This window comes from Vigna umbellata, chromosome 5 (assembly GCF_029865625.1).
Source record: "Vigna umbellata cultivar VRB3 chromosome 5, Vumbellata_1.0, whole genome shotgun sequence".
NCBI classification, from domain to species: Eukaryota; Viridiplantae; Streptophyta; class Magnoliopsida; order Fabales; family Fabaceae; genus Vigna; species Vigna umbellata.
Window position 1 is genome coordinate 8,104,489 of NC_142169.1, and position 22,499 is coordinate 8,126,987.

The 22,499-nt window shown below is 34.1% G+C and overlaps 1 protein-coding gene and 1 pseudogene across 1 annotated transcript; both read right to left on the reverse strand.

Moving 5' to 3' along the window:
- Nucleotides 1-8,677: 8,677 nt before the first annotated feature.
- On the reverse strand, nucleotides 8,678-12,197 carry LOC124840524 (peptide transporter family protein). The gene is made up of 5 exons (XM_047316588.2): nucleotides 11,516-12,197; nucleotides 9,881-9,938; nucleotides 9,687-9,804; nucleotides 9,468-9,585; nucleotides 8,678-8,843 (listed from the first exon to the last, which is right to left on the reverse strand). The coding sequence occupies exons 1-5, from the start codon at nucleotides 12,029-12,031 to the stop codon at nucleotides 8,790-8,792; spliced, it is 864 nt and encodes a 287-aa protein (XP_047172544.1). The 5' UTR covers nucleotides 12,032-12,197; the 3' UTR covers nucleotides 8,678-8,789.
- A 7,987-nt stretch (nucleotides 12,198-20,184) lies between these two features.
- On the reverse strand, nucleotides 20,185-21,177 carry LOC124840525 (protein kinase PVPK-1 pseudogene; annotated as a pseudogene).
- Nucleotides 21,178-22,499: the final 1,322 nt, after the last annotated feature.

A 22,499-nucleotide genomic window follows, 5' to 3' on the forward strand; every position in this document is an offset into this window, starting at 1 on the left:
GATGTCGTCAGACAAAGATTCGTCATAGGGAACTACTACTATTGGTAGATTATTTAAGACAAGGACATCAAAATTCAAATCAATGAATATCACAAACTGCTCGAAGATATCAAAGCAAAAAATATTCTTCTACCAGATGAATTTGTTTCAGAACTTCTAATCGAAAAATTGTGCAATCCTGAACAGATTACAAACAATAGTTGAAACACAGATACAAATAGATGTCACTACCAGAACTCATTACATACATAATAATTGAAGATACCAACAGGAAGGAGTCTGCTACTGCAAGGGCCAAAGCTTTATCTGTAAAAGAAAATATGGTAGAAGTAAAACATGCTCCCAAAAGGTACGAATACAAACCTAATCACAAAAAGAAAAATAATTTTCTTAAATCTCGTCCCAATGAATCTAAACCCACCTTTAAGAAGAAAGGAAATTGCTTCGTATGTGGGAAGTCGGGCCATCATGCACCATAGTAAACCTAATGACATTATTGTTGCAGTCGTTTCTCAAGTAAACCTAATGACCAATGTGAGCAAGTGAGTGGTAGACTCTGGTGCTACCAGACATATATGTGCAAACAGAACTGCCTTTACCTCTTATACTAGTATAGGGGATGGAGAAGAACATGTTTACCTTGGTGATTCCATAACCACTCCTGTTCTGGGAAAAGAAAAAGTTTTTCTCAAACGCACATCTAGAAAGACTTTGGCCTTGAGTGATGTGCTACATGTGTCATCAATCAGAGTTAATTTAATCTTTGTAGCACTATTGGGAAAGGTGGGGGTTAAGGTGTCATTTGAGTCTGACGAGATCATTATGACAAAAAATAATTTTTTTTGTAGGGAAGGGATATTGTGATCAAGGACCCCTCATTCTAAATGTTTCTGAAAATATTAATGAATCAAGTTCTTCTCCTTATATTGTTGACTCGTATGATATATGGCATGCTAGATTAGAACATGTGAATTCCTCGTATGTTTCAAAATTACAACGATTGTGATTGATTAATATGCATGATAAACAAAGTAGTAAGTGTGGTATATGTGTAGAATCTAAAAAACAAAGAAAACATGTTTTTCTGTAGAACGTCAAACTGATCTCTTAGGGTTAATTCATACTGATCTAGCTGATCTGAAACAAACCCTGTCTAGAGGAGGTAAACATTATTTTTGTGACCTTTATAGATGTGTTTTTAACCTATAAAGCAGAAGTACAAAATCAATTGAATAAGAAGATTAAGAGAATTAGATCAGATAGAGGTGGTCAGTATGTATTGTTTAATGAATTTTGTGTTAAAGAAGGTATTATTCATGAAGTGACTCCACCATTTTCACCTGAGTCTAATGGAGTAGCTGAGAGAAAAATAGAACCCTTAAGAAAATGATGAATGATATGCTTGTTAGTTCTGGTGCACCTGATAAACTTTGGGGAGAAGCCTTGCTTACTGCATGTTTTTTACAAAATAGAATATCCCATAAGAAAACTGGTAAAACTCCTTATGATTTGTGGAAAGGTTACCAACCTAACCTTAAATATCTAAGAGTGTGGGGATGCTTAGCTAAGGTGATGCTACCCGATCCTAAGAAAAGGAAAATAGGCTTTAAAACTTCTGATTCTATGTTCTTAGGTTATGTTGAACATAGTGCTGCATATAGATTTCTAGTTGTTAAAAGTAACATACTTGAGAGAAATTATATAATGGAGATGATTTTTATACTTATCTTGTTGATAATGATCCAATAAGCTTTGTAGAAGCTATTATTGCTCTTGATGCAAAACTGTGGGATAAAGCCATTAGAACTGAAATTGAATCAATTCAGAAAAACAATACTTGGACTTTAGTAGATTTGCTTAAAGGAGGAAAACTCATTGGTTGTAAGTGGATCTTTAAGAAAAAGTATCACCCTAAGGGATCCATAGAGAAGTATAAGGCAAGATTAGTAGCAAAAAGTTTTACTCAAAAACCCAACATAGATTACTTTGATACTTTTGCTCCTGTGACTAGGATTTCCTATATTTGAGTGTTGTTAGCTCTAGCTGCTATCCATAAACTAGTGATACATCAGATGGATGTTAAAACAACCTTTTTGAATGCTGATTTAGAGGAAGAAATTTATATGGCTCAACCTGAAGTGCCTGTTGTACCTGGTCAACAGGATAAAGTATGTAAACTCTTATAATCCTTGTATGGGTTGAAACAAGCACCAAACAATGGCATGAAAAACTTGATAATGTGTTGTTTAGTGATGGGTTTTCACCTAATGACGTTGATAAATGTGTGTACTCTAAATCTGAAAAAGGTGATTATGTCATTATATGCTTGTATGTGGATGACATGTTAATCTTTGGTACATGCAATGAGATTGTCACTAAAACTAAATTCTTTCTAGGATCAAAGTTTGAAATGAAAGACATGGATGAAGCCAATGTGATTTTAGGTATTAGAATAATAAGGAAGGGAGATAGTATATTACTATCTCAAGAACAATACATTGAGAAACTTCTTAAGAAGTTTGAGTTTTATGACCTGAAACTAATGCGTACCCCTTATGATGTTAATTCTAAATTAAGGAAAAATATAGAAGAATTATTATCTCAGCCTCAGTATGCCCAGATTATTGGGAGCTTACTGCAGTTGATGAGCTTTTCTAGACCTGATATTGCTTATGCAGTAGGTAGACTGAGTAGGTACACTCAAAGTCCAAATCAGGAACATTGGGATGCACTTGCTAGGCTTATGAGATACTTAAGAGGTTCAATGGATTATGCCATTGAATATAATGAATTTCCCGCTGTATTAGAAGGGTATAGTGATGCTAAATGGATCTCTGATTCAGATGAGACAAAATCCATTAGTGGTTATGTATTCACACTTAGGGATGGTGCGATTACATGAAGATCAGTCAGGGAAACAATTATCGCAAGATCAAAAATGAAATCTGAGTTTGTTGGTCTTGAGATGGCTAGAAATGAGGTTGAGTGGTTGAAAAACTTCTTAGTGAACATTCCACTAGGAATAAAACTAACCCCATCGATATGTATACATTGTGATTGCCAATCAACAATAGTTATAGCTAAAAACAAGAATTATAATGGAAAGAATAGACATATACAATTGAGGCACACTTTGGTGAAACAGTTGCTAAAGAGTGGAACTATTTCCATTGATTATATGAAGTTAGAACGGAATCTAGCATATCCTCTAACAAAAACCCTGGGAAGACAAATGATATTAGAAACATCGAGGGGAATGGGACTTAAGCCACTTGCAAACAAACAAGTGATGGTTATCTAACCTTTGTGATTGGAGATCCCATGAATAAGGTTCATATGGGTAAAAAAATATCAATATTTATTAATCAAGCAAAAACATAGGATATAGTTTATAGTTGTTCATGTCCAATTAATCGGGACACACAAAAGAACGTAGCTTAGTCGCCACGGAAGTGTATCGGACGATAAACCAGGCTTAATGCTTTAACTTTATGTAACTACTTAAAACATTAATTTAACTTCAACTTACTATTGATTATATCATATAAATTAAAAAGATGATATTAACTTGATGCAGCTCTAGGTCTCCAAATCCATACATTCACAAATGTATTAATCTCTAATAAATGCTAAAAAATAAGGTTAAATGCACAGACATAAAAAAAATATATTGCTTAAGTTGGTTTTTTGTTTGGAGGGTTCCAAAGTTTCTCGATTGTTTATTGACAGCATCAAAAGAAATTTGCACAATTTTTTTCACTTCCTTGTAAAACGCATATACTTTTTATTTATCTGTCTCTCAATGTATTAACTATTTCAATTCTCCATTTGTACGACCCTTTCAATATTTTAATTTTCATAATGTTCAACTATAATACGATATATCACATTTTTAATATTATAAAATCATTACCTTAAAGAAAATATAATAGCAAAATATATATTTACATTGTTCTACAGTAGAAAGAGATATACTACACTGAACCAAAAACGTAATATAGATTTTATGACAAAACGTCCTTCTCTAAGCTTTAGTTCCGCCATTAGCTAGCTCTTATTTATCAGAGAGACTCCTCTTAGGCTCACACAACACACACCCCTCCCGCCGAAGCATATACATAACGAGCGTGAGACTAGAGATAAAGCCAATTTAAAATATATAAATGGGTGCAAACCTTACCTTACAAGTCGGTTTTGTGAGGTTGAATTAGGCTTAAAGTTCACTTCTTAACATGGTATCAGACTCATGGGTTAAAAGTCTATCCTAGAGAGATTTGTATATGTTGGACATATCATTTCACCTACTATAGGACCTTTATCGGACCACACATTAATGTCTAGTCACATGCTCGAGATGTATATACCTTGACATGAAGGGGATCTGTTGGAAGTCTGACATCGACTAGATATAACATCACTCTGTAGTATATATGTCGGTGCAAACCTCATCTTACAAGTTGATTATGTGAAGTTAATCTTAAAGTGAACTTTTGAACATGGTATCAGAACCAATTTCTTTTGAGGAAATTCTTTTTGTTGCCTCTGCCATTACACCTGCTGGCAACGACGCCATCTACCTGTTGCCAGCAACGCTTGGCGCCTTCGTTGTTGTCTACCACCATCGTCTACCGTTGTCACTACCGGAGTTCCAGTTTCAACCAACGATCACAAGGTTTTGATCGTCTTGGCCAGGCAACCACCGTGTCATCAACGACACCTTCATCAAAGCTTCTACGCGCTTTTAGTGCCTTTTGAAGTTATGGATATGCTCTTTTTTTCGTCGTGCATGGTGGCATATCTCATCTCCTCTTAGGTAGCGATTTAGAGTATTGAGATCGCTCTTTTTCCTCTTCTAGGTTTGTTGTATGTGGTCGCATGTTTTGTCTCCTCTCAAACAACTATTCACATCATCAAGGTTGCTTTTCTTTCCTTTTTCACGTGCCTTGATTGAAGAATCTTAGATTTTTAAGGTTTATCTCTCTTGTTCATCCATGGCTTCTTCCCTTGTTGTCTCTTTTGACCTCCCTTTTGTCACCACTGCGATGACCCGTACATATATATGCTTTTTCTCGTGTGGAAAATATGGTTTTTGTTAGTTTATTTATAATCGTTGTGGCTCTTCCATAATGACCTCTTTATCCACTAGATGTCAAGAATGCATTCCTTAATGGCAATTTGCAGGAAGAGATTTATATGGAGCAACCTCCCAAATGTTTTGCTTAAGGGAGTTTTCTGGGTTGATATTTCGTCTTCTATATCGTCTTCGCAAAATTATTAACAATTTGGTGTTACTTGAGTGCAAAAGCAGATATTTTCACTAAGTCATTATTGATTATATTAATAACAAGCTTGGTACATACGATTTGTATGCACCGGCTTGAGATAAGTGTTAGATATATTATCTTTATCTTATTTTTATCTTTTATCTTTAGTTAGTTTGTTATTATTTCTTATTTGTATTTTTGGGCTTAGCCTATATTTCTTCTATTATAAATAGAGTATCTTATGAGTATATTCAACACAAGGGAGATTAATTTCATAGATAGTTTTTCACTATATTCAACATGGTATCAAAGTTATGTCAGAGGCTATCCTAGCGATATTTGTTGTTTGTTGGACATATTGTTTCATCCGCTATTAGGCCGCTATCAGACCACCCATTAATGTCGAGTCTCATGCACGAGATATATATACCTCAGCAGTGATCATTGTAAAATAAAAAACAAACACACACACTTAAACAGACAAAAACAGAAGGGCAAGCTAAAGTACCAAAATAACATTTATACATTTTAAAACAATAATATCACATTCATAATATAAAGATTTAAATATGTTTTTAGTCCCTTAACTATCAAGCGTTTTTGGTTTTAGTCATTCTTCCAAAGTTTGCTTCATTTTTATCCCTCTACTTAATGAAACTCTCGGATTTAGTCCTAGAATACCAACGACATTAATTTTTTAGTGATTTGGCTAACGATGTGCCACGTTTGATGACATGTACGTACACTTTAACCTTAGATTAGGTGTTATTCACTACAACGAGAATTAGGATTCCTTACGAAGAATATTTGCGATAACTTCAATCCAATTAACGAAATCGCTATTAGGGTTATTACTTTCGTCAAATCGGGGGTGGTTGCGATGCTTGGTGTGGTGCGGTGAAAGACGTCTTCAACGACATCGTTATTGGAAGAAACGCGTAAGCAAGTTCATTTTTTCGTTTTCGTTTTCATTTTCGATTAGGGTGTTGTTATTTGATTTAATGTTGTTGATGTTACAATGTAGGTTTAGAAATGGTTTTTGAAGTGTCTTTGCATCACACGGGCAAGTTCGTTAAAAACAAGGGATTAGAGGTACACGTAATTAAAGCAGCTAATCCCAATTAGTGGTCCTACTTTGAAGTAGTGAAAATTGTTAAGGATTTCAAATATGATGGAGATTTCAAACTATGGTGGTAGGGTCCAAACAAAGACTACTAAACAATCTCATAATACTAAGTGATGACAAAGAAGCATTAAACTTGGCTAACTACATAGAGGCGGATGAGGAAGAGGTTGAAATATATGTGGAAGTTGTTCCTAGTGAGGCACAGGTGACTAAGTTTATTAGTGTTGGGGAAAAGGCAAAGGCAGGACACATAGAGGATATGGAGGAAGAGGTAAATGTGGGTGTGATAAAGTATTAAAGGTTTACGAAAGGAAAAAAGAGAAAATAATGGGAAAGGTTGTTGGCAGTTAAGGAAGTTTGTATAGAAGGGGGATACTATAAATAAGGGAGTTAGTTGTACAGGGGTTTAGTTTTTTACTTGTAAGGTTTAAACTAGATCATTGTTCTGGTGAGGGAGATAGGCTTCCTTGGTGTAGTTTCTGATTCGTTAATTCATTCTTACAGCAATAATATACATTCTTTTGTTGTCTTTCTTGTGTGTTTGTGTAGGAAGAGTGTGTTGATATACTTATTGATCAAAGAAGTCTATCAAGTTTGGTCTGACCTTTTGGTTCATCAAGGTAGAGGCGTGTGATGGAGGGCAAGGCAAAGGCGTTGAAGGGACGACTTGATGTGATAGAAACGACGATGGAGGAGTTCAAGGCAAAGATAAGGGGATAACCCAAGAACTTAGGCGCCTTCTTGGGAGGCAAACAAGGAACCAGGAAAGAAGCTCGGAAGGAAGTCGAGACTCGGTAAACGAAGGTTGGGAAAGGCGAAAAGATAGTTCAAAGGATGAAATGGAGGATGGTTGGGGAGAAGTTCAACGCAGTTGGATGAAAAGCGTGGAGTTACCCATGCTAGAAGGTACAAACCCAATGGTTGGATCACAAAGGCTAAGAAGTTCTTCAATCTAAAAAATGTCTCGGAGAGGGAGAAGATGGAGCTTGCATATATATGCATGGAGGGAGGAGCGAGCTATTGGTTTTTATTCTGGCCCAAGAAGACCAAGAACCCTTCTTGAAGGGCGTTGATAGAGGCATTGTTGAGGAGATTCGGTGACAGAAACATAGGAACGATATTTGAGAAGTTAACGGTGGTGCGACAAGATTCTCATCATTAATCCCCACTTTTTGGTGTATCTAGATCTTTTACTATAAACTTATGTGCTAAATCAAATATTGAAAGATCATATAAGTAAGAAGATTTGCAAAATAAGAAGTTTGGCAAAGGCTTCTAATACTAAGCGACAAGTGTTGAGGGTCATTCTTCTCGCAAAATTAGCGCTTGAGCACTACTTTTGTGTTGTTGAACGCCATACTTCTACGTCACTAAGTATCATTCTTATCTAGCGCTTAACATTTCTAGACTATTGCTCAGCCCTATACCAAAAAACAACAAACTTTGAATTTTAATTTAGTTGCACCTAAATTTTAATTTAGTTACACCTAAGACCCATTTAAATGACCAAATTAGTATCCTTAACACTAGTATTGATTCAAAAACATATTTATGACTAAAATTGAATACCATATTGCTTATTTAGTCAAGACTAAGGTACAAATAATTCTTTTATTGATATGTCTTTCAATGTATTGACTATTTCAATTTTCAATTTGTATACCACCCTTGCCTACAAACTACTCCAAATGCTTCCATGTTGCCATCAAATGAAAATATTTTACTTCAAACTTTTAAGGACCGATTAGTCTAGCATACATGATAGACAACGACTAATTATACATTTTGGCAATCAATGAAATTTTAAACAACGTTAATATTTTAAAATAAATATTTTGGTTACAGTGTGTTTTCAGAGATTGGTTTAAACTCAAATAGATTTTTTTTTAATTTTAAAATGTTCTTTAAAATCATAAAAAGTGGTGTATTTTAATAATAAAAAAAGTTTTGTTTATGTTTCTTAAGAATTAAGAAACTTGGTAGAATTTTTAGAAGAACAATAAAATAATTTAAGAACAGAAGAAAATAATATTTTTTATGTTATAGTTTGTTTGTTTTTTAACTTTAATGTGGAAAGAATTTATGTAGAGTTTCATTAGTTGATTTTAACTTTGATTGAAAATTTAGAATAAGTTTTTGATGAATTAATTGTGAAAGTAGTAGAGTTTGAAACAATTTTCAAATACGTGATCGTGTTGGAATTTATGTGTTTAGTTAAAATTTGTCAAATTAATAACAGGCTATTCATGGTGAATAGCAATTGTTACTCTATTGGAGTCCTGTACAATGAAGAACACCTCCGAGGATTTGCTATCATTTTTCATGAATAAGATACATTAAGAAAACATTTACCCATCAACAAATATCAGGGCAAGTTAAATTGTTGCAAAAGTATAACATCAATGCAATTGATTACTTACACTAGGTCGGTATTCTCCAATTCCTAGCAAGTCCTGTAAAATTGTAGCAAATGGACAAAATGATTAGTTTAAGTTTGAAAAACAAACTCCTCATTTCAACAATCCTAAGGAGCAACACAGAAATTTTATTCACCACTTTTTATATTTTCAACTTATTATTCAGTATTTTCTCTTAAAACTTGTTAGTTCTCTCATTCTTTTCTCTTATCCTTTTTATAGTAATGTGATTCTACACAGTGATGTGATTCTAATAGCTTTGCTAATTTCAGATTGACATGGATAATTTTAGTACTTGTTTGGAAGAAATTTCTCCAAAAAAATCTAGAAAAAGAAAATGAAATCAACTCCTTTCTAAGCCAAATATCAAATTTTAGAAAAATTCACAAAAAATCTTCTACAAACTAACTTGTGGATAAACTAATTTTAACTAACGAAAGAACGATTTCATTATTTCTCTTTTCATTCTTATAAATTTTATGAAAAAATCTGTCCTAAATCTCTTTATATAGCATCGGTGTGAGGTTTTATTAAGTTTCCGCTCAAGGCAATTAATGGAAATGTCATTTAAATAAAACCTTAGTCTCCGCTTTAACAGCTAAATTCACACCAAATGTGGCAGCATAAACAGAAAGATATAACATGATAGAAGTGACTTACTTGACAAGCTTTATTTTTTGCTCTAGTCTCTGCTGTGCTAGGAATATCATGATTTGGCTTCTGGAATCTTTTTTCACGTCGATCACAAGAGCCCCATCCATCGGAGAACCTGCCGCCCCTGATGTAATGAAAATCAACAGAGACAGTAGAAACTGGTGAGAACAGACATAATTTGGAAGATAAATGAATTCAATTGAAACAACCAAACGAGACACATACTGCATGTGCGCACGAATCACAAACTCAGCACGCTGAACATTGCGATTCTCATCAAACTCAATATTTCTGTCCCTGATTTCATAAGAAATATTGAAGTAACAAGATATCTTTCTCCAACCTAAAAAAAGACATGCCCTGCCATGTTGCATCAGTTGAATAATTTTCACTTTTGAGAGAAGGAAAACTATGTTTACCTGACTTCTTAATGAAAGGATTCCCCGAAATCAAAGTGTAATCAGTTTTTTCCAAAATCTGAACATCGAAGACAACAAGAATTGATTAGGTAAATCCTTCCTGAATGAAGAAAAAAAAACAGCAGCATCTCAAGCAACTCTCACATTTTCATATATTTGTATAAATTTACTATCATGTTATGATATCCAAGTGGAGAATAGAGATACTATTGTGTTGCTATATACAAAACTATGAAACTTATTACACCCCCTAAAAGCAAAACTCAAACTTGGGGCATCAGGTAAAAAAGATAGAGAGAATGTCAAAGATTATCCTTGAAGTTATCCATATACCACCTCCCAATAAGTTATGGAAGTCATGAAAACATGTTCCTCAGCGGCTAGGACTGGGAAATCCAGAAAAGGAAAGTCGTTAATATCATGCAATGATTTGATTTGTTCAGGATAACCACAGGGTGTTAAAAAGTGTGAAAAATAGGAATCAACCATCAAAATACTATCATGATTTGTTCATGGCAGGCAAAAGAGATAAAGTATGGGCAAACTCCTTCTCTAAAATCTAATATGATTCATACTAAGCAATCTGGGCAATGAAATACCTCAAAATACTGAACATAACAAAAAGAGATACCAATAACTTACCCAATAAATAATAAAATTCTCAATGCATTGATACTCATACACTAATTGAACAGTGCACGTCATAAGTTCTCAAAAGTGTTTTTCAATGTTTTCATACACAAAATTCGCATTCAACAAAAGCTAATCTAGTAATAAAAAAACTAAATAAGCAAATCCACTTCTTCACTACAAATAAAAGGTAAAAGTTTTCCATTTTAAACAGCATATTATAGGTATGTATAGGTTCAAGCTGAAAACCACTACCAAGGTCGTAGCCACAGACCCACTGATACTCCTGAAATAATAAAACTAAAGGAAACCTTAAAATAAACGATTCATGTTATTCGTTGATTTAGAAAAAATTGTATTCCCAAGTGTTAAATTTAATGACCAAACCAAATTTAGAGAAACTGCTCATTTAATGGTTAATTTTCAGAACATAGTAAGAAATAGAAGTCAAGACATGTCCTAACGTTAACGTACTGTGAGAATATTATGTTATATCCTCCTATAAAGTATCTCCTAATAATATGAGAGAAGAGATCCATCAAAAAACACATGACGAAGCCTATTTTCCATCATTTAACCTAATAAACAAACAATCAAATAAACAAAATAAAATCACATCTAATGGAACTCTACAAACACTGATAATTACACTATCTACTTCCTTCGACACACCACACAATGTTTCTTTACATGGTTCTCATTACCTACTATCCATAATTGAATGAAAGACTGAACTGTGAACACACTCAGATTAAATTCTTCAAACAAAGGATAAAAAGTATCATTCATTCCACTCCCCTAAACCACAAGTTCCAAGGTTCAAATCTTTCTTTCACTCGAAAGAAAAAAGTTACATGCAGTTATTGATTGTATTGTTTTGTGATCAGAATTAGATTTTCACTTTAAAACAAAAACTTCAATTCTGAACAGAGGAAACATCCCCTACATCTAAGTTCCCACAAAACTGAAATCCGAATACTGAAACAAAGTTATCAAGATAATCACCGCCATAGCAGCATTCTGGTACTCCTTAAACAACGAAACCGAAGGAAACATTCCAAGCAAGCTATGTCCAATGCCGCTCTCCTTCTCCTCTGCCTCGTTCCTCACGAAGCACCGCCTTGGTGAGACCTCCGTGTAGCAGCTTAGCTCCAGCGCATCAGGAGACGAGAAGTCCTTCGGCGGCGGCGTCCTTTGCACGCTCCTGATCAGCGCGAGCGGGCTGCTCTCTTCGGAGGCACACAACCTCGGGGCCTTCCGCGGCGGGCGGTAGGGCCATCGGTCTTGCACCACCTCGCCGCTGTCGCCGGAGTCCCGGAGAACCTTCCGAAAGTTAGACAGTGGTGGCGACGGGTTGGAGATCGGGGAAGGGGGCTGGCGTTGTGGGGGTTTGGAGGCGACGAGGGTCTTTCTCTTGGAAGAGGAGTGCGAGGCGGAGGCGGAGTCGATCATGGCCCACAGTGCGGCGTCGTCGAGGTCCTTGTCGTCGACCACCACAGGGTAGGTTAACGGTGATGACATTTTTGGAGTGTTAGGGTTTTGAATTGTGTAAAGATGGAAAACGGATTTGAGCTAGATTTTCTCTCTGAGTTTCATATTTGGGAAGTTGGAATCGAAACGAAGAAGGTAAAGATCCATTTTCAAATATCTGAAAGAATAGGAAATGTTTTAAACAGGGGAAGGTAGCAGGCGGGAATTGGAGGTGAGAAAGAGGAAACGGCGTCGTACTTATTTTGAGGAATTGATAAGATTTATTTATAACAAAATTGTTTATTATTAAATACTAAAATAAACATGCTAGACAAATAATTAACAAATATATATATCTAATTTATTAAAACAATCGCTTATTTTAAAAATAAGCACAAATTACAAAATTATAAATAAGAAACTTCTTAACTATCAATTCTTTTTTACTGTATTTTGTAAGTTTATATATTTATATTTTTCTTATATTTTTTAGATTTATTTTTAAGTTGTTATGCATATTTTTAAACCTCATACGATAATGAAGATATTTTAAACCTCTCATAAGTATAAAAGGTTTTCTAGTGAATCCCAAAAAAATTTCATTTTCTTCCACATTTTTTCACAAATTTTTTGAAATCTTTTTCACAAAACCTCTTTTATCATTTCTTCTTTGCCTACGTTAACATTTCGTCAGTTTCAAATCTTCATCTCTCAATATCACTAAAAATCTTCAAAAAAACGGACAATTGTAGCTCCTTTCTTCTACCAACTTCCTTTTATCCTCTTTAGTAGGCTTTTACTCCAAGTTGTATCTTTTCTTGTTTTCAATGACTTTTAGTGGGAATGTCTACCCTTACTTGTATTTCTCTAGACACATTTTGTATTTATAACCTTTTTTTAGCATGACTCCTAGTAGGTATGAGTTTATTGTAAATGATTTCACATAGGCATTTTCCTTAATTTATAACAATTGCAAGATTGTCTCATGAACTTCTTATGTTGCCTCAATATAGCGAATGAATAAGGGCTCACACATGAAGAGATCATCTTCTCTTGAGGCTATTATCAGTTTATCATCTATGATGTTCTTCAACTTCTGGTGTAGTGTGAAGGGCACCACTCCTGCATAGTGGATTCAAGGCCAACCCAACAAATAACTATAGGTTGTAAGAATAACCATGACTTGAAAGGTTATTTGGAAAACACATGGGCTAACTTGAATTGGCAATTTTATTTCTCTCATTACTTTCGTCCTACTTCCACCGAAAGTTGTCACAATCATAGTACTCAGTTTCATGTGAATTAGGTCACATGGTAGCTCCTCTAATGTTTCTTTCGACATTACATTTAGGGAGGAGTCATTATCCACTAAAACACATGTTATGACATGATCTAAACATTTTACAAAAACATGAAGGGCCTTGTTGTGCCCTCTTCATTCAAAAGGTATCTCCTCATCAGTAAATGTGAGGAAATTTTTAATAGTGATGTTGCTAACAATTCCATCGAACATGTCAAGGGAAATATTATGTTCCACATGAGCCTCACCAAGTATCTTCATTAACATTTTTCCATGGGATGTTGAAGGCATGAGCAACTCTAAGTGAAAGATTCGAGCAGGCATGCGATTCAGCCGTTCTACTACTTTATGCTCACTTTGTTGTACGAACTTCAAAAACTCGTAAGCCTTTTCATCGGATATTTCATTCTTGTTCTCTTTTTCATGACTTTCGACGATTTGCACGACCTTCCCATTATCATTTTTGGTCACCATCGCATCGTCAGTATTAACTATTTCCTTTGTTAGAATCGGTGGCGAAAATATTCGTCCACCTATTGTCATTCCACCAATTCTCGATATATTTTCAACATTTGGCTCGCCATCAGAAGGCTGGCTTATAAGGAGAAGGACAAGGTATTTGGATGATGACAAATGGTCTTCCTTGAATTACTGGTGCAAGAGGAGTTTTAGTGAAATGGATCACTAATGGCTCTGGAAAAGTTATATTAGATTGTCCACCAATTTATGCAAATACTTCTTCCTCACAACATACTTGGACAAAGTTTCTGTCAATCAGATCTTGTAGAATATTTTCAAATCTGGTGCATTTATCAACATAATGTTCAGCACAAGGATGGAAATCACATGCTTCTCTCAGGTCATATTCACCCTTTAACAAACCCATTTTCAGCAATGTCTCAAAAATGAACTTTCTAGAACTCCGAATTTCACTCACGTTGCTTGTCAGTTTGTGTTCCTTAACCTCTATAGCATTTGTCAAAGCATTCTTATGCCCATAAAGAGGGTTGACTTCAACACTAGGTTTATCTTCTTAAAACTTTAGTCACCCAGAATCAATTAAATCATGTACCTTGTATATAAGAAAAATACACTTCTTAGTTGAGTGACTAATGCCTCCCTCATGATAACTGCATTTGACATTTGCATCATAATTTTTGAGGTATGGAGGTTGCATGGGCTTCATAAGACAAATAACAATTAGACCCCTTTTGATAAGATAAAGCAACAATTATGTATAAGTCATAAGGATGGGAGTGAAATGAACAAAGCTTCTTTCTTGATTCCTCTTAGGGTGAATGTTGGGACTTGAATTCGGATTGAGTTTGATGTTGGCGCTAGTCTTCCAAGCCTCATTTGAGACATGTTGATAAAATCCTTATTGTTGCAATCTTGCTTGGTGAACATACATTGTATTAGCCAAATAAGGAGGTTGACTTTGGTATTGCAATCTTTTTTCAAGCTTTTTCTTTCTTTCATTTGCTTCCTTTAAAGCCTCCCTTAATTTCAACAACTCTTCATTTTGCTCAAGCTCTTTGAGTCTTTCCTCATTAATTTGGCAACCCCACTGCATAAACCCTTTCCTTCAACCACATGTTATAATCACCTCTAATGTCTTCTTTCACTTAATCCTTCGATTTTTTCTACCAACTTCCTCTTAAGCTCGTCACACCCTATTTAACATCTCTTCATTTCTCAATTTTGGCACCAAAAAAGGAGTTGTGATCTCTTTAGAAGGTGGCCCTCGAATAGCATACCCATGCTACCTCATCCCTATTACCCATGTTACCTCATCCCTATTATAGAATTGTAATTTATATATGCTCTAGTTCGCATAAGAGGTACATTAAGGAAATCCCCACATTGTCAAATCATCTTAGTTAAGTTACTTCACTTTTGGCACCATTTACCCTTACTTTTACCCATGTTAGACAAATGAGATGACCAATCCAAACTACTCTTGATGATATGAGCTTTAAAATCTTCAATAAGACATTCAACCCCATCATTTTGCTTAAAGACATGGATAATCAACCAGACAAATAATATTAGTAAAACAAAACAATTTTTCATTTTTTTACCATAATAGATATTTAATGTATAAGAACATTTGCTAGAACAACAACGACTGGCCTTTCCCTTTTGTGCTTATAGGCCATAAATGCTTTTATCGTCGCAATGTCTATAAACTCATCACATCTAGGAAATAAGACCACCCCATATATCATTAGAGCCAACACATCCATGTAAACCTTTCATTCTTCTTTATAGCTCTCATTAGAGTTATATTTCCCAAATAGGATAGAGGAAGCCTTTCAACATTGTTTCTATTCTCCTTTTTTTTCAACAACTCACTATTCCTGACCTTTAACACCAAAGCGAGCCTTGTCATAGATGAATAATGACCTGAAAACAATTAAGGCTTCCTATCTCCTAGAGGACATTTCATAATCCAGCCTAAAAGCCACCTTTGATGCAAAAATAAATTAAAAAATGCAATATATGTCAACACCTAATTATGAAAATGTCAAATTCTCATATTATCTAGTAAAGTCTAAGTATAGAGCGATAGATGTCAACACCTAATTTTGTTCGAGTGAATAAAATTTATAAAGAAAAAGATTATTTATTTTACTATTTGCACCTCCAATTTAACTATTTCAAAACCCTATCTTTTAATTTTTCATCTTTACCCTGTCGGTATCAGGACAACCGGTGTCGTAGAGTCGCGTAGCGGAATAAAATTAAGCGGAAAGCGTGTTCGGTCACAACTTAAGTTAAGATGGTTCGTTTTTATAAAATTAGTTTTCTTAGAAAAAATTTATCAAACAGTTGATGTGCGGAAAATGTAAAGAATGTAAGGAGTAGAAAAATTCAACATAGAATTTGTATCCTAGTTCGAATCAAAAGATTCTACGTCCAGTTGTTAATTACTATAAAAAGTGATTAACGTTTTTACTAAAATCAGTTTCACAGATTTACAATAGAGTGAATGAAACAGTAAGATAAAACCTTCCTTCGACGAACGAACCAGAAGGGTGCTTCCTTCGACCAACGAACCGGAAGCAAGCAACCACACTTTCCTTCGACCAACAAACCGGAACAGTGTAGTCAGAATCTTCCTTCCACCACCAAACTGGAAGAACAACAGCGTTGCCAACTCGAAGAGAACCGCTCCGACCTTTGACCCACAAAGCGCGAGCTTCTCCTATTCATGAGACTAGGCAATGCAATGAACTAGCTTTTTAGAACTTCCTCAGTTACACTGTATTCTTAAAAAGCTCAGAGTTATTTTCTAAAGTGTTTCGCGAAGGTATATAACGCCTACAGGTTTGAAACTGAAAAGACGCATTACAACTGCCAGTGATAATCGATTATTGTAATTGATAATCGATTATATGCGAGACTTGGAACAGTTTGGATTTTTAACTCTTCAACCGATTGGCTCAAGTTCTTCATCTTCTGCCGCTCAGTTTGATTTGTCATAGCCTCCTGCCGTTCGGTCTTGGTTACTTATATCTTTCCAACGTTCGGTGCTAGTTGCTCGGTCTAAGTCATTCCTCGCTATCGCTCGGTCCAAACTACTTAGTCTTGATCAAGCCTCGCTACTACTCGGTCCGAACTACTTGGTCTCAGTCAAGTCTTAAATCATTTGGTCATGCCTTGTTTAATCACTGTCATCACATGTTTAGTCTGTTAGTGATCATTCGGTATTCAACTGAGTTTTGCCAATGTTCAACCACGTTCGATCTTGAACTGCTATACACTACCAAGCCTTCAACTTGATACGACCATTCCGTCACGGTCATGCCTTCCACTGCTTGGTCTTGGTCATGAAGTCTATCGTTTGGTGCTTAATGTCTTCTCTTGTGCATAAATGCTTTTAAACTCTCATACAACAGAAGTCTTCTTATTGTTCACTTTGTAACATCATCAAAATCATTATCTTCAAGATACCAATGCTTCTCATTGGTAACATACCCCCTCATTCCAATGGACTAATCCACCCAACACATTTTTACTTCCTCACCTTCATTTTTTTATTCTCACAATTCACCACCCACATCACCTACTTTTTTTTTTTATCTACACTTTCCACCTCATTTTTATATTAATTTTTTCATACTAATTTTTCTAATTATTCCATTTACTTTTTCAAATTATATTTTATCCATCTACTTTCTCTACCAACCTTTTTTTATTATTTCCTTAATCCACTTTCTTTATCTAATTTCTCCACTGACTTTTTATATTAACTCTTTCACTTATTTTCTACATTAATTTTTTCTATTCATTTTTTAAAACTATATTTTATTTCACTTAATTTCCCCCACTCACTTTTTATATTATTTCTTTCACTTATTTTCCGCACTAACTTTTCCTATTCATTTTTTAAAATTATATTTTATTTCTCCACTTACTTTTTATATTAATTCTTTCACTTATTTTTCACATTAACTTTTTCTATCTACTTTTTTAAATTATATTTTTTTCACTTAATTTTTCTACCCACTTTTAATACTAATTATTTCACTTATTTTTCACACTAACTTTTTTTATTCACTTTTTTTTAATTATATTTTATGTCATTTAATTTCTTCACTCACTTTTTATATTTTTTTTTTACTTATTTTTCATATTAACTATTTCTATTCATTTTTTAAAATTATATTTTATTTCACCGAATTTCTCCACTCATTTTTTATATTAATTCTTTCACTTATTTCTCACACTAACTTTTTACATTCACTTTTCTTTATTATATTTTATTTCTCTATCACTTTTTTATATTATTTCTTTCACTTATTTTTCCACATTAACTTTTTCTATTTTTTTTCACTCATTTTTTTAATTATATTTTATCCACCACTTTTATTATCTATAACTCTATAAATATTCACTTATTCTTCACTCATTTTACACACACATCCATTCTTTCCCACACCACTAATTTCCATTATCTTCCTAATCTCATCACTTCTACCATACTATCATCATTCTTCATTTTCTTTCTCCATACCAAACTATCATCGATCACTACCACAATACCCTACACAATTATATCACCATTTTCATCTTTTAAACCTTTATTTTCAATTACATCTCAGTTGGGCTATCCTTACTTCCTTCATCCATATTCATATTTGTTCACCTTCTTTCGTTTAGTTTGAATTATGCTATGATGGTTTGTTTTATTTGAGTTTTGCATTCTCATATTAGTTTTCCTATCTTTGATTCTATATTTTTACTTATAAAATTTTTCCAAGTTTTAAATAAACATTAAGAATATTATCTATTATCATGTTAAGTTTCATATTTGCTTGATAATTAAAGTTTTCGTAATAATTTAAAAATATTATTGATTGTCATGTCAAGTCTCGTATTTGTTTGATAATTAAATTTTTTGTAATATTAAAACTATTGATTGTCATGTCAAGTATTTGCTTGATAGTTGAATTTTTTATAATAATTTAAAAATATTATTGATTATCATGTCAAGTCTTAAATTTGTTTGATACTCAAATAAAAAAAATGAAAAATAGTTTTATAGTATTTTTTTAAATAAATATAAGTATTTATGTGATCGTTTTCTTTGTTTTAGTATTTAATACTTTAAATTTTTTCTTTTCTCAATCATGTCAAAATTACAAAAGAAATATATGTGACTATTTCTTTTTTAAATAAATTCAAAAATTAAAAAAATCATAAAATCCGTAAAAATAAAAAATAGGGTTAAATATGTTTTTAGTCCCTAAACTATTGGCCGTTTCTGGTTTTCGTCCCTCTTCCAAAGTAAGGTACAATTTGGTCCTCATTCTTTAGAAAAACGTTCGTTTTAGTCCTCAAAATTTTGTTTTTAGTCCTCATTTTAGTCCTCAAAACGTTCGTTTTTTCGACTAAAACGAACGTTTTTTAAAGATTGAGGACTAAATTGTACCTTACTTTGGAAGAGGGACGAAAACCAGAAACGGTCAATAGTTTAGGGACTAAAAACATATTTAACCCTAAAAAATATATACATTTCAAAATGATGAATTTGTTAGAATTACGTAATCCCTGATTTTCCATCGTAAATAAAAATATGTAAAAGCGAGGTCAATCTTTGTTGAATTCATTTTTCCAAAAAATCAGCGTTTTATTCGGAATAATCCATAACTTAAACATCTTTTAACGATAAATTAATGCATAATCCATAACTTAAACATCTTTTAACGATAAATTAATGCATATAATTGATAAATACTTGTGAATGTTGTATGATAAAAATAAGTTTAAACCCTTGGATGGTCCTCGTATTTATATGGGAATCTCAGATGGGTCATCGTTTTTTTTTCGGTCTCAATTGGGTCATATTTTTTTTTTAAAAATGAGTCAATTTTACCCTAACCGTTAAATGCTTTCAGACGGCGTTAAGTTTACCTGAGCTATATTTTATATTTTGACGGTGTGGCATTGTTCATTAAAATTGAATGGCTGATGTGTTTTAAAATTGTTCACGTCACATCTCAAATCAACTTCTTCTTCTGTCTCACCACTTTCTCTCTCTCCCATCTCTTCCAACGCTCAAAAGCTGCAATCTTTCTTTGTTTTTTCCTCTTCTACTTCATCTTCCAACTTTTCCGGTCCTTCTCCATTGTTTTCCATTCTGCAATGACACCACACTGCAACAAAAACCATTTTGATATCAAAACAACAAAACCCAATTAAAACCCAAAATTCACGAGACATAAAAAACATTGTTATCTTTGAGAAAAATTGAAATTGGAATTGAATGGATTTGGAAACTACAGAGGCGCGAGAATGGCAGTTAGATCAAGACTGAAATTTCACAATTTTAGCTCAACTTGCCAATCAAAGGGAAAAACTTCAGATTTCTTTATGATAAAAAACCCTGAAATTTCTCTCAAAGTTTTTCTTTTTAATCTGTGGTGCCACGTTCATAGGCGAGACGATGCTAGGGCTCCTTCACAAGCAACCCTCTGATCAAATCTCTAGCAGCAAAGCTAACAGTTGGAGATTCTGGAAACCTTAGAGGCTCACCAATTACATTGAACAGAGTTGCACGGTTTGCAGGACCTTTGAATGGTGTTCTACCAAACAGAAGCTGATACAGGAATATCCCAAATGTCCACCAGTCCACAACACTTCCATGCCCTTCACCGTTGATGATCTCTGGGGCCAAGTACTCGTTTGTTCCAACAAAGGACATTGATCTTGCATTTGTTGGCTCCGCAATTAGCTTAGGAAGAGGGGTCACCTGGTTGTGCACATCATTCTTTGGTTTAAACTTTTTGTCTTTCTTGGATTTTCTGGATAGAAAGAGTAGTGTGAAGCACGACAGCCAGATGTAGTTCGGCTGCATCACGCATGTCGGCTCGATGCAGGAAGGTTGAATGTAGTATCCTAAGCTTTTGGTCTCCAAGTTTTTTTATGACTTCACTAGAGTTGGACTGACAGTGCACCTTAGAGAGAGATCAAAGTCTGAAAGCATTATGTAACCATCTTCTCTCACCAACACATTCTCAGGTTTCAAGTCTCTGTAGATGATCCCTAGCATGTGCAAGTACTCCAAAGCAAGGAGAACTTTTGCCACATAAAACCTAAAAATCAATTTTATTAATTTAACAAGTGATAGTACATTTATTGAATTATTCAGACAAATAAATCAAGATACATCATACATCATTGTCAAAGTTCAAGATAATAGAAGATAATATACCAAAATAGGAGGAGTCAGCGTTGGTGATGTTGACACGGTGACCGACGGCGAGCTTGGCGGCGACCAGTGGCGCTGGTGGCATCCTGGCTCACGCCTCGCGGCGTGCTTCTGAGTTTGTCTAAGTGTGGGGTTTCTGAGTTGCAGTGTCCACGAAGACGTTGGCAGCCGCCTCACCATGGTCTCCACCAAAGAGATGCACATAAATGGAGGAGATGAGCGCTTCTAGGGTTCCTCTGTTCTCTTTTGGTTTCAAGTGAAGGATGCAGAGACCAATTGGTCTGGTGGGAGAGGCGAAAAACCCTAATGGGTTTCGGATTGGGAGAGTGAGGGTTTGAGGGTGGAAGTTGGAAGGAAGCAGTTTGGACGGTGAAAGGTGATCAGTGGTTGGAGGGAAGAAGAAGCACCGTTGCCACCACGTGGATTTGATGATTATAAAACATATCACCAATTCAATTTAATGCACAATGCCACATCATCAAAACATAAAATACAGCTAAGCTAAATTTAACGCCGTCTGAGACCAGTTAACGGTTAGGGTAAAATATGTTCATTTTTACGAAAAATATAACTCAATTGAGACAGATGAAAAAAAGAGGATCGAACTGAGATTTTCATATACAAAAATGAGGACCAACGGAGGGTTTAAACCATAAAAATATTTTAAGATGATTCTATTTCAGGTATACAAAAGAGAGAGAAAACAAAATCTAATTTGTATTATAAGAGCTGAAAAGAGCATGCATGGGTTAACTAAACACTTAAGAGAAAGAAAGATATATGCATATTACGTTACATTCTAAGAACATTGTTTGGTAAAAAGTAACTTTTTATTACATTTGAATTAGGTACATATGTTCGTACATAAATTAGTTTATTCTCTAAGTATATCTTCGTACATAAATTTTGAGAGATTTATTTGTATAAGATTATGAATGTCTTATAATTTATTCACTTATTATCATTCTAAATATTTATTATGATCAAGATGTCGAGTTGAACTAAATTTTTCCACGTTTAAACAGTAGTGATTTTCAGGCTTTTAGAAACACACGTTTCTAAATAAGCCTTTTGTACTTAGGAATAGATCGTATACACCTTTATTTAAGTTCTTTAGTGGTCATTATGTTAATTTGAGTAAGTTTTTATTATTATTATTATTATAGTTACAATGAATTCATGTCTTTAAACTTCAATCTTAAACAAAGACAATAATGTACATGCATTTACAAGTCTTATTCAAGATACCTATAAATAGAAATATTATCAGGCACAAATATGCAGATTCATATTGTGTGATTTGCATGTTGTATTGTGGTGCTTTGGTAACTTTGATGAAGTGAGTCTACACTCTTATGTTTCAGCTGTTTGATATCCACATACACATGAGGAGTCAAACTCTCCACACAAAACACATGTCTCTCACAAGTCCTCTATATAGTATTACACCAACTTCTTAAAAATTTACGAGATTTCAAAATTAGAAAGAAGAAATTCTCAGG

Bases quoted from the DNA above. Each gene is read 5' to 3' on its own strand.
- LOC124840524 (XM_047316588.2), bottom strand. From the start codon at position 12,031: ATGTCATCACCGTTAACCTACCCTGTGGTGGTCGACGACAAGGACCTC. The intron at 9,939-11,515 runs GTGATTATCTTG...TTCGATGTTCAG, and splicing joins ACCAGAATGCTGCTATGGCG to ATTTTGGAAAAAACTGATTA. The intron at 9,805-9,880 runs GTAAACATAGTT...GTCTTTTTTTAG, and splicing joins TCCTTTCATTAAGAAGTCAG to GTTGGAGAAAGATATCTTGT.